This window comes from Trifolium pratense, linkage group LG6 (genome assembly GCF_020283565.1).
Source record: "Trifolium pratense cultivar HEN17-A07 linkage group LG6, ARS_RC_1.1, whole genome shotgun sequence".
Taxonomy (NCBI): domain Eukaryota; kingdom Viridiplantae; phylum Streptophyta; class Magnoliopsida; order Fabales; family Fabaceae; genus Trifolium; species Trifolium pratense.
Window position 1 is genome coordinate 13,586,267 of NC_060064.1, and position 11,180 is coordinate 13,597,446.

Consider the following 11,180-nt stretch of genomic DNA (forward strand, 5'->3'; position numbering starts at 1 on the left):
ATTCAGACTTTTTTTTCTTTAAGGGACCTATTTGGACCTTTTTTTCTTTAAGGGACCAATCTGAAACAAAAAATGTCTTTAAGGGATCATTTTATTAATTAAGCCTAAATTTTAATTTATAAAACAACATTGTTGTGCAAATAATAGTGCGAAGTGTTATTTCCCTTTAAGTATTCAGCTCTTTATCTTTCAAAAGGAAGAACATAACCACAAAACTCATTCATGTGTTAATTGATTTCATAAAATAAGATTATTTAAAGATTATAAAAAACATAATTGCTCCTTATTAACTCAAAAGCTTTGGATTAGATAGATTAGGTGTCTTTCGATTAAACCATGTGGTTTGAAGCTCGAATTCAACTCTAAGATAAAACAATGTTAAAACTCTTAAGAAAAAGTTTTATTTTCCTTAAAGTTCCATCTAATTTTCGTGATTTAGTCTTTCTAATTATGCACGGAAGAAATTCCAGTTTATAACATAAAAATGAGTTCATTACCAATAGTGTTCCACCAGATCAAACTTAAATGTCGTTTCCCTTTTATAATCCTAGCTTTAATTATGATTTTGGTTGAACGGTACTTTCCCAGCACCAATAGTATTGCATGCTTCTCTAGCAAGGGACACATAAATAAATTGAATCACAGAAAGATAAATCAATGTATACTACTTACAGAAGTTCTAAGTATATACTAGCAAATTTAAGGGGGAAAAAATCAATAAATCTAGGTTTAACAAGAGAATGTGTGGAAGAGATAGGCACATATAGCACAGTAGCTATCATAAAATTTAGCCAGACAATCTTTTCTGCCTTATTTTGAATGCAAGTGAAGTTTACAACATATAACAAACACTTGCCAAATTTTTATACCAAAATGAGAGAGGAAGTGCAAGGTCATAGTCCTCCATAGTTACTTCAATGTAAACAAATAATCACAACGAGGACCTGCAACAAACCTGTAATAAAGACTAGTCAAGGAAACAGCTTAAGAATGGAACTTTTCATTGCAATATTGTACTCTTTTTTTTGTCAATTAGCAAAGTGGCTAGAAATTTCACCCTTAAGGTGGATAAGTGGGATGACCAGGGTTCGAACCCCGGCCCCTGCATATATAATGCAATGTCCCTGCCAACTGAGCTAAGCTCATGGGACTGCAATATTGTACTTTAGTTTTCAAATATTTGTAAATAAAATTGCAAAAGAGACTTATTTTGATTTCACTAACAACTTTACAAATCTTTTTACAAATGAAAAGTGAAAATAAGAATAGAAAATGTTTCGTCAAACCAAATAGATCCTTGATTGTTTTTTCATCGCTTTTTGCAGTACATTCTGCACATTTCGCATGATGGTATTCAATCAGATTTGAGTATGATATGTATAGAGCAAATGCTACTAAGGATTTAAGTTAGAATAAGCACTTGTCACAGCCAATGATCCAACTAAAGCAACCATAAAAAAAATTACAGGCATAATGCAGCACCGACACTTTGAATTGAAGACATCCTCAGTGTTCGACACTAACACGTGTTACATTCAATCACTTCCACTGTGTCAAATTATTATTGATGCCTATGTGTCAGTTGTGTCAGTGTCAGACTGTCAGTGTCGTGTTTGGTGTCTGTGTTTGTGCTTCAAATAAGCCTATGGTTTTATTGGTTCAAAAATTCCATGTGAAATTCAAAACACAAAAAATGAAGAGTGAGAAGTAAACCTCTGCATTAAAGAGAAAAAAGTTGGCATTATGGCTTAACGTGAGTCATTTCTGTCATCAGAAGGTTCTCTGACTTCCTCAATAGTGATGTGCCTTTCGGAAGGTTCTCTGACTTCGAAATGAGCATGGTAGCTATGAACAGACTCTTCCGTTGCTTCTTCAATTGTGATGTTAGGGAAATTTAAAACTGTAGCAACAGATGTTCGGGACGAGTCTTTTATGTCTTCATCAATACTATAGTATGGATCAAATGAAGTTTGTCCCTCCATATCTTCAAACTTCATGTCATCCTCAAAACTATTAAAATCAAAATTTCGTAGAAGCTCGGGAATTGGATAACCACGGTCGTCTGTGCCCCTAGATCCCATTTCAACGTCAATTTTCTCCTTTGGAGTCAAAATTCCATGTACATTATTCGGAGTCATTGACCCAACTGTCATATGGTCATCTAGCTGTACAAATGATCGGAAATTATTCCTTGACGGGGGAATACTGGAACAAAGTGTTTCTCTGATATTCTTTAGTGATCCCTTATTGTATGGATTCCCCTTTTTATCATATTGGTACCGGAAGTTCTCGTAAGTTGTCTGCACAATAATAAAAGTAAAAAATACCGTAAGCTAAAGTTTGAACAATAAACCAAAGCATGTAATGGAGATGAATCAAGAATTAGAAACGATTAACATTTTTTTTAGCATTTCGAGAAGTAAAATAGTCTCACCTGGTTTGTACAAACGAGATAGAAATGGAAAGCGGTGAGGCCACCAACAAACCAGACAGCAATGAAGCAGTATATAATGAGAAGATCTGATACATAATCATGTGAGAGTGCTTCCAAAACACCACTCTCGGAAAGATTGATCCAAGAGAACACAAAGACATATAAGCACAAAATGGTTGATGTTGAAATAAACATGAAGAAGTGCCGATAGTTTCGCTGCAACATGTAAGATAATTGTTAGTTCTTGTGAGAAATGAAATGGAGATTGGAGAAGAATTTGCAGTAAAGTTGACTTACTCTTCCAATGCACTGGCCAACCCAAGGGCAGTGATGATCAAATCTCTGGATACAATTGTCACATATAGAACAATGAGAAGTACGAGGGGGTCGATAAAGCAAGCATGTATCACAGAATTTCACTTTCACTGTGTGACCATTAACCATTACATCTTTAGTTCGAGGTAGTTTCAGATGAGGGGTTGAACCATTAATCCACTCCATCGAAGGAGTAGGTATATTAAATGCATCTTCATATTCAGGCGGTGTCGAATTTCTAGGGATAATTCCAGGATCTCTCCCAGAAGTCAATAGGAGGAATAAGAAATCCTGCATATAAGAGTTATCTTACATATCAGTTTTAACTTTGAAAAGCGAAAGGTGTTCTAATCATAAGCTCCTAGGAAAGAATAAAATGTAAAACACAATTCATAGGTTTGATTAGTTTCCGTAATATGACAAACTGGCAAGGGCGTTTACCAGAAAAGTGAGAACTAGACCCCCGACCATTACAGGCCACCAAAAAGAATGACCAGTGGCCTTCTCATTCTTGAATTTAAGATACATCTTAACACAAAATGTAAATGCAGGTGCAGCAATTAGGAACGTCGTAAGAAACAAGGAAGCTACATCAGGACCAAAAACCAGTCTCCCACCACAGAGAAACTTCTGAATAAAGGAAAGGAAAAAAAAAAAAACAGAATTAGTAACAAATAACATGCTTGTCAGTGTTTCAAGACATCTAATCATATCTAAATAATAGAATTTCGCTTATTTCCAATCCAATACAATACAATTCCGTAAAAACTTTCAAATGGTATAGGCATATAAAGCTTAAAAGTCCACAGCCATGACAAAATTCATCTATAGACTATGAGACCACAACAAAAGTGTGTTCCATTGAAGTGACACAGGAACCTCGACAGCTTCATGATATCAAAACATCGGATTTTGCATTCAGGAAATAAGGCAAATGAAACAACAAATACACAAGTTTAACTACCAGATTTTGTAACTTCAAGCATTAACTGACCTTTGTAAATTACTACAAAAACAAATTTAGCATATGTTTGGTTTCACATTAGTCTTTTAATCTTGTGTCATAGATTTTGTAACTTCAAGCATTAACTAACCATTGTAAATTACCAATCATATGCTTAGCATTGAAAGTAAGTATCCAACACACAATCACTCATCAATTATACAATGAAAACAACAACATTGATCTGAAACATCATTACCCTCACAACAAGAAAAGAAAAAAAAAATCAAAAATCAAAACTTTCAAACTAAATATAACAGAATCATAGCAAACACAAACAATTCACACAATTTACAAAATGAAATTTTGATGTCATGATAATTAAGAGAACTAATAACAGAAACAAAAAAAGAACTGACATTGCCTCCTCTCCAAACTTGATAGAGTCTCCTTGGTTTCATATTGTGGGTCCCACCTCCATAAGGAGAAGATCCAGTAGATTGCGGATATCTATTCCCAATCATGGTAACACCACCACACGTGTGTGTGTCACCAAAATTGGCCTCTAACTTTCACAAAACCCATAAAACCCAAATCCAATCAATCTCTCTGACCCAGAATCAAAATCGTCTTCAAAATCACAAATTTTCTTCTGGGGTTCCTAGAATTATTGTTATTATATCCTCCTTCAATGCAGATGATAGAAAAAGAAAGAGAGAAAGAAAGAAAGAGAGAGAAAGAGAAAGTTTGTTTTTTGGGATCACAGCAATTAAGAAAGAAGCTGTGACACACCAAATCCAAACAGGAAAATTTGTAGGAATTAAGGATCAAAGAAGGACGAGAATCTCCATGTTTGTAATAATAAAAAAAAAAACCTCAAAGTTTACAAATTTTCTTGTTTGTTGTTGTTTTTCTCTTTCTCTCTCTCTCTCTTCAAAAAAGTGTGTGTTTTTCTCTCTCTGTCTTCTTTGAGAGACAAAGTGCAGGCTGGCAGCTTAAGGTTGTTCTTGGGCGGATCTTCCAACTCTTCGCGGCTTTTACGCGCCTAATGTTTCTGTCAGAAACTAACAACAAAAATGCTTCAGATTAATTTATTGGTTTTTTTATTATTTATTTATTTATAATAATGAGTTAATATACAAATGATAATTTAATTTATCCATAAAAGGTATTTGTACATAAGTACTGGTACGGGAATGGATTCTCTCAAGTGTGATTTACACTTGAGAGAATAAAGTGTAATCTAACACCATCTAAATTCATTTTCTCTAAATTTTTATATGTTTCTCTCTCTTGATCAATGGTAACAAACCACACTTTATTCTCTCAAGTGTAAATTACACTTGAGAGAATCCATTCCCGTACTGGTACACTGTTTTTTTTACTAAGGGATCGTTTAATTAAGACAGGTTTGAGTTTATCTTACTATAAGTTTTATTTAGTGAATAATAAAAAATACATATATGTAAAAAGAGTTTGATTTTCTTTACTAAAAATGTAAAATGACTTTTATAGAAATTTCGTGGATAAGGGGTTATTCGGGATTCAAACTTCGGTCTCTACATATAAAATATGATGTTTTACCAAGTTAAGCTCACTAGGAATGTAAAATGAATTTGCATATGTATTTAGTAATTTATCCAATATTTGTATTTTATTTTGTATAGTTTTCTAATCTATAACATTTTTTTTGAAGAAGCCAAAGTGGAATATATTAACACAAACAGTCTTCCCAGCACAAGACGTACCGAGATAGACTACAAAAGTTTACAATAGAGTCAAAGAAATGCAATCAAAATCAAATCATACAAGGCACAAACACAACAATGGACTAGACCACCAGCTATGGTAGTTCGAAGCTAACGTGATATTCGTCGTCTTCAACCACCTAAAGGAGAAAAGTTTGATCTTGTGCAACAAAAGATGAGGTGTGCCCGTTGAGTCTTTGAACAAACGATGATATTCTAATCTATAACATTATTTGTCGGTAAAAAAAATATTATATGTTTATGATGTGAATGAAAAATTATAATGAAAATCTATCATTAGAAATTTGATTATATTAAAATGGAGTTTTATTAAATGAGAGATATGTAGGTAGGTCTTAGTCTAAGAGGAGAAAAGAATGAAATTCAATCATCTTTTAAGAGATGAGAGTGTAATTTTCTAATATATTTTGCATAAGAGGGAGGGAAACATATATTTTAACATAATTAGGATAGAGTAAGCATATCTCAATAAAGGAAAATGTAATTTACTCTATTGTTTTTATAAACTCATTTTACCATAAAATACAATTTATTCACTTATTTTTCTTAAAAGGAAAGCAAATATTATCATAAAATATTATCTTAAATATATATAGATATGGTCCTTTTGAGCTTAGTTTAGTGTGTATAAATATTGCATTATATGTATATAGGTAAAGACTGAAGTTCGAACTTTGAACATTTCATTTATTCACTTTAACAATAGAATTTTTAGTCACGAAACTACTTGGCCAAAAAATAAATAATGATGAGATACGATTTTTAATAAATTTCATCATTAACTTTAAGGTAGAATTTTTAATCATTAGATTATTTAATAAAAAATAATAAATAATAAAAAAAGACAATAATTTAATGATTAAAAATTCTACCTTAGAAAGCAACATTTTTTTAACTTATATTTGAAAAATAGGTGATTACCCTTATAATGTGAGCGACTTTTTTTTATCTCTTGTAATGTGAAGATTTTTTTGTTTACCCCCTCATGAAATATGTTGATTTAAGAATCCACATAAATGATGATGTTACTAGGGATGACAATTTAACTTATATCAAGCGAGTACCCGCAAAAAATCGTCACAACATGTAGGGTAAAACCCGCATTTTGGATACGGACATGAGTATATGTATTACCCAAAAAAATAAGTGGGTATGGGTGCGGGTACGGATACCTTAGTACCCACCCTGCTCCATACCCACATAATATATATTTATTTATATTATATTATATAATAATATATGCATATCAATTTTAAAAAATACAACACTATTAAATTATTACACATTTTTAAGAAATAATGTTTATTTATAACATAATGCAAACACAATATGAATAACTGAATATGTCAACAGAGATATAAACTTTAACAGGAGGTTAGTGATAATTTTGTTTATAATTTGCATGAGTCAACATTAAAATCTTTAATTTTTTTTAAAAATATATTAAAATGATATGATATTTTATTGTTGATCGATTTATTTGTAGCGAAAATGCGGATAACGGGTACGAGTATCGGTACCTAGGTACCTATAAGATATGAGCACAGCTACAAAGGTTGTTACCCACCTAAGTATGGAGATAGGTACATGTATTTTTTCAAATTGCGGAAATGGGGATAGCTACTATAGAATCTTACTCATACCATACTCATTGCCTTGCCACCCCTAGACGTGGTATAGTCAGTGGGGTGTAAACTAAAATTCGTTAACATTATAAGGGTAAAATGATGGAATCTTAAGCCCACCCATTCAATAAAGGAAAATGATTGAGTGCACGACGGCATTTTATCGTCTCAAGCACGACACATGCTGCAATGCGCCTATACACCCAAAAGACTAATGTTTTACATTTGGTAGTTGGCAAATTCTAATACAAACACTGAAGATAAAAAGATATCAGAATTATCATCTACACATCTACACACAATATGATATTCTATTAACAATTAATTTATGCTTCTCAAATTTTGGTCCCTAAAAATATCTCAAATTTTAGTTTTAGTCCCTAAAAGAAATTTCAACAAATTTTGGTCTCTAAAATATTTCTTGTCATAATTTACGGTTAATTTATATTTTTTAGCCAACTCTTATATGTCATTCGAAATTTTAATTTTTTTTCTATGTTCATGTTTAATATATTAAAGAAATCTATCTCGCAGAAAAATAAATTATTTAAATAAGGGATAAATTTAAATATGAGTTTTTTAGTTTTTTGAGCTTAAAAATTCATAAATAATTAATCTTACGTTAAACAATTATAAATTTTTTGTATGAGAGATTCTTATAATTTATAAATAAAAAAATATTTTAAGTCCTATAAGCTTATCTTAGTTGATAGGAACATTGTATTATATATGCTGGGGCCGGGTTCGAACCCTGGTCATTTCGGCTCACACATCCACTTTAAAAGTGAAATTTCTAATCATTAGACAATTTGAAAAAGAAAAAAAAAACCATTCTCAAATATGAAAGTACCTAAAAATTAATTAAAAAATAGTGATAAAAAATATTTGAGGGACCAAAATTAATTTTAATACAAAAGTGCTTTACTAAAAAAAATTAATACAAAAGTGTCATGGAAGGACGGTAAGTAACAAAGGCTTTGCAAGTGGCAAATTAAATAAGTGGTGCTCGTGCTATTTAGATGACTGAATCAGTCGTGCTATATAGCATTACTGTTCAATAAAAGGGGTAAAGGACAAAATTTTCACATTTCATAGAGTAATCGAAAAACAAAATACTCCAGGAATAAACTAAAACTGGCTCATATTATAACCGGATAAACACTTATTAACCTTTTTAAATTTTTGTGTTTTCGTTTAATGAAATAGTATTATATTTAGGGGCATGTACAAGTATATATGATGATTGTGAATTAAAAAGTTAACAATACACTGCTGTCACATGCAGAATTTTGTGATTGTGCTGCGCATTATCGAGACAGGCATACACGCGCATATATAGTGGTGCGCATCAATATACTTGACTCCAAATTAAGGTATAATTAACCAAGAGATTGCAATAGTAGTAGTACTTAGAGTACTGGAACTTTGATACGGGTCTAATTAGCCTAATATGTAATAATATTTGAGCTTAACTATATATTTGGTCTCTTACGTTTATTTTAGGTTTTAATTTTGTCCATTATGTTTAAAAAGTATCAATTTGGTCTCTTACGTTTTTACCGTTTGCATTCGTTAGTCCTTTCTGTCAATTTTGTCACATGTGGCAACCAGTTTGCATATGTGGAGAGACATGTGGATACTTGTACACACTGACACGTATATTGTTCAAACGGTGTTAATGACAAAACTAACGGAAATGACTAAATTGAAATCTATTGGTGAAGAAGAAATAATAGCTTATAAAGACATGTATAATAGTATGACAATGACTCTTATTTGTTTCAATATATAATAGTATATTTTTTTTTAGGGAAAAAACAAAACCATGATAAATTTTTTAAAATTAATATATTTTTTTACGATTTTTTTTTTTTAAAATTAATACATTTCTGATTTGTTTGGTTAAAAAAGTCCATGGTCTGGTGTATTAAACAACAACTTGTGTATTAATTTAAAATACAAATGTGTAAGATACTAACTGAAATTAAAAGACAACTGACGTATTAATTTAAAATATAAATGTGTCAATAATAGAAAGACACTAATTAAAACGTGACAATAATTGGCGTATCAATTAACTTCTGAAAATAATCAACATTAAATATATTAATTAAATTCCAAGATAAGAAATATGAAAATACAAATCTATATATATATATATAATTCCTAAATAGTTCTCCTAACCTTAATCCACTTAGACCAATCAAATTGTTTCATTTAGCCACATCATCTATTTAAATCCAATTAAATCACTCTACAATGCCACATCATTTTCTAATTATATTATTATTATTATTATTATTATTATTATTATTATTATTATTATTATTATTATTATTATTATTATTATTATTATTGTCATCTCTATACTTTTCATATTCTACATTTATATACTTATGGCTTTTTAATATACACTCACTCAAGTCTTTACTTAGCCTTTACTTTTTTTAGCGAATATAATAACTTTTGCTTACTATATTATAATAAGGAGAATACAAAAATACACACTAATTAACTTTGTAACTCTCGGTAATATATTTTTCATCTCTTAAGTCACCATTCAATTTTCATCCCTTGGACTCTTCTACCAATATTTTAATATATAGCTTACAACTGTTTTAATTTGTATCTTATTCATATTTTCCTAACTTACCATTACGAATGTTAGAAACAAATATTTTCATCCCCTAATGCTCAATCATGTGTTTAATGTGAGAATAGATTACCATTTGCTTTTCCGGTTGAATGTGAGAATAGATTTTTTCATATCTTATATGTGCAATTTCTCTTTCCATTATCTTGCCTCTTCATCTTTTGTGCATCGGGTTCTAAAACCATGATTTGTTGTAGTTATTTTATTTTTTGCAAAAATTAACTTTTTGCATAACAAATAAAATTAAGATAATTTGACATTTTTTGTTTATTGCAGATCATACATTCAACTTTTGTGTTGCACATCATTTATAGGTTTAGTTAATTGTTACTGTATATGTGTATTCATATTCTATTATGATACAAATTAAATAATATATACTTTATTTTTAATTGAATTATGTAATAGTTGTTTTACTTTACTTTACTTTCCTTTATTTTTTTATTTATTCATTTTTTTTATTGATATACTTATTTTTATAATTTTTTATTTTAGGTTTTGGGTCATCATCTCTTACTCAAACGAACTGAACTGTGAGGTTGATGCTCTTACTCAACTTTTGTTTTATTTGAGTTTTTCTAATTTTGTCACTATTTATATGCCAATTGTGTGACTTAGATCTTGTCACATATCTTTTCATCCAATCATTTGTGTGTTTTGAAATAGATTTATAAGTTGTGCGGAGATATATCATATTACTCCTGTATATATAAATTTTAGATAGTCATTCTGTTACTCATGTAAAGTAAACCATAATCCTTAAACCAATAATATTTCTTCATTTAACCACTCACTTACAATGCCACACCACTTCTCCTTAGAAAATAAATCTTTTGAATCTCAGATTCTCTATTTTATTATTATTATTATTATTATTTTGATAATATTTAATGTTTCAGTTTTTTGCAATTGTAAAATAAAAACAATCGCATCACACTCGTGCATCGCACGGGTAAGGGTCTAGTGTGTCAATAATAGAAAGATAGTAATTGAAACGTGACAACAATATTTTCGTAGCGAACAATTCAAAAATTAATTGGAATAGTTTAAATTATTTTTAATACAATATTCATTCTATATTATACTTTAGCGTATTCGTTTCATAATGTTCATTCTAAATTTTTTGCTAATATTTTGAACAATTCTAAATTATTTTGAATCATGTGAACATTGCATCTTTAGCTTGTTGTTCTCGTTTTCCGATGATGCGACAATAATGTGAACATTACAAATTATTTTATTATATTTTTTTACTAACGTGACAATCATGTTCATTCTAGATTTTTATTATATATTTTTTTAATAATGATGCATTGTAAAAATCAAATAATGGTGAATTAAAAATGTATGGACATGCAGGATTTATTTCGTTAAACAGTTATAAAAAAAAATTAAACTTAGATTTTTATTATATATTTTTGAGCTAGTATTTGTTGTGCAA

The 11,180-nt window shown here is 29.9% G+C and overlaps 1 protein-coding gene across 2 annotated transcripts; it reads right to left on the reverse strand.

Moving 5' to 3' along the window:
• Positions 1-630: 630 nt before the first annotated feature.
• On the reverse strand, positions 631-4,766 carry LOC123890814 (probable protein S-acyltransferase 4). Of its 2 annotated transcripts, none has more exons than XM_045940516.1 (6): positions 4,112-4,766; positions 3,191-3,379; positions 2,732-3,040; positions 2,435-2,650; positions 1,714-2,300; positions 631-955 (listed from the first exon to the last, which is right to left on the reverse strand). In XM_045940516.1, the coding sequence occupies exons 1-5, from the start codon at positions 4,214-4,216 to the stop codon at positions 1,749-1,751; spliced, it is 1,371 nt and encodes a 456-aa protein (XP_045796472.1). In that variant the 5' UTR covers positions 4,217-4,766; the 3' UTR covers positions 631-955; positions 1,714-1,748. The 2 variants fall into 2 exon arrangements, with proteins under 2 accessions (XP_045796472.1, XP_045796473.1); XM_045940517.1 differs by lacking the exon at positions 4,112-4,766 and adding an exon at positions 3,844-3,994.
• Between the last annotated feature and the right edge of the window lie 6,414 nt (positions 4,767-11,180).

Coding starts and splice junctions, on each gene's coding strand:
- LOC123890814 (XM_045940516.1), bottom strand. CDS start 4,216: ATGATTGGGAATAGATATCCGCAATCTACTGGATCTTCTCCTTATGGA. Junction 3,380..4,111: donor AAGTTTGGAGAGGAGGCAAT/GTCAGTTCTTTT, acceptor TCCTTTATTCAG/AAGTTTCTCTGTGGTGGGAG. Junction 3,041..3,190: donor GTCTAGTTCTCACTTTTCTG/GTAAACGCCCTT, acceptor TCTTATATGCAG/GATTTCTTATTCCTCCTATT.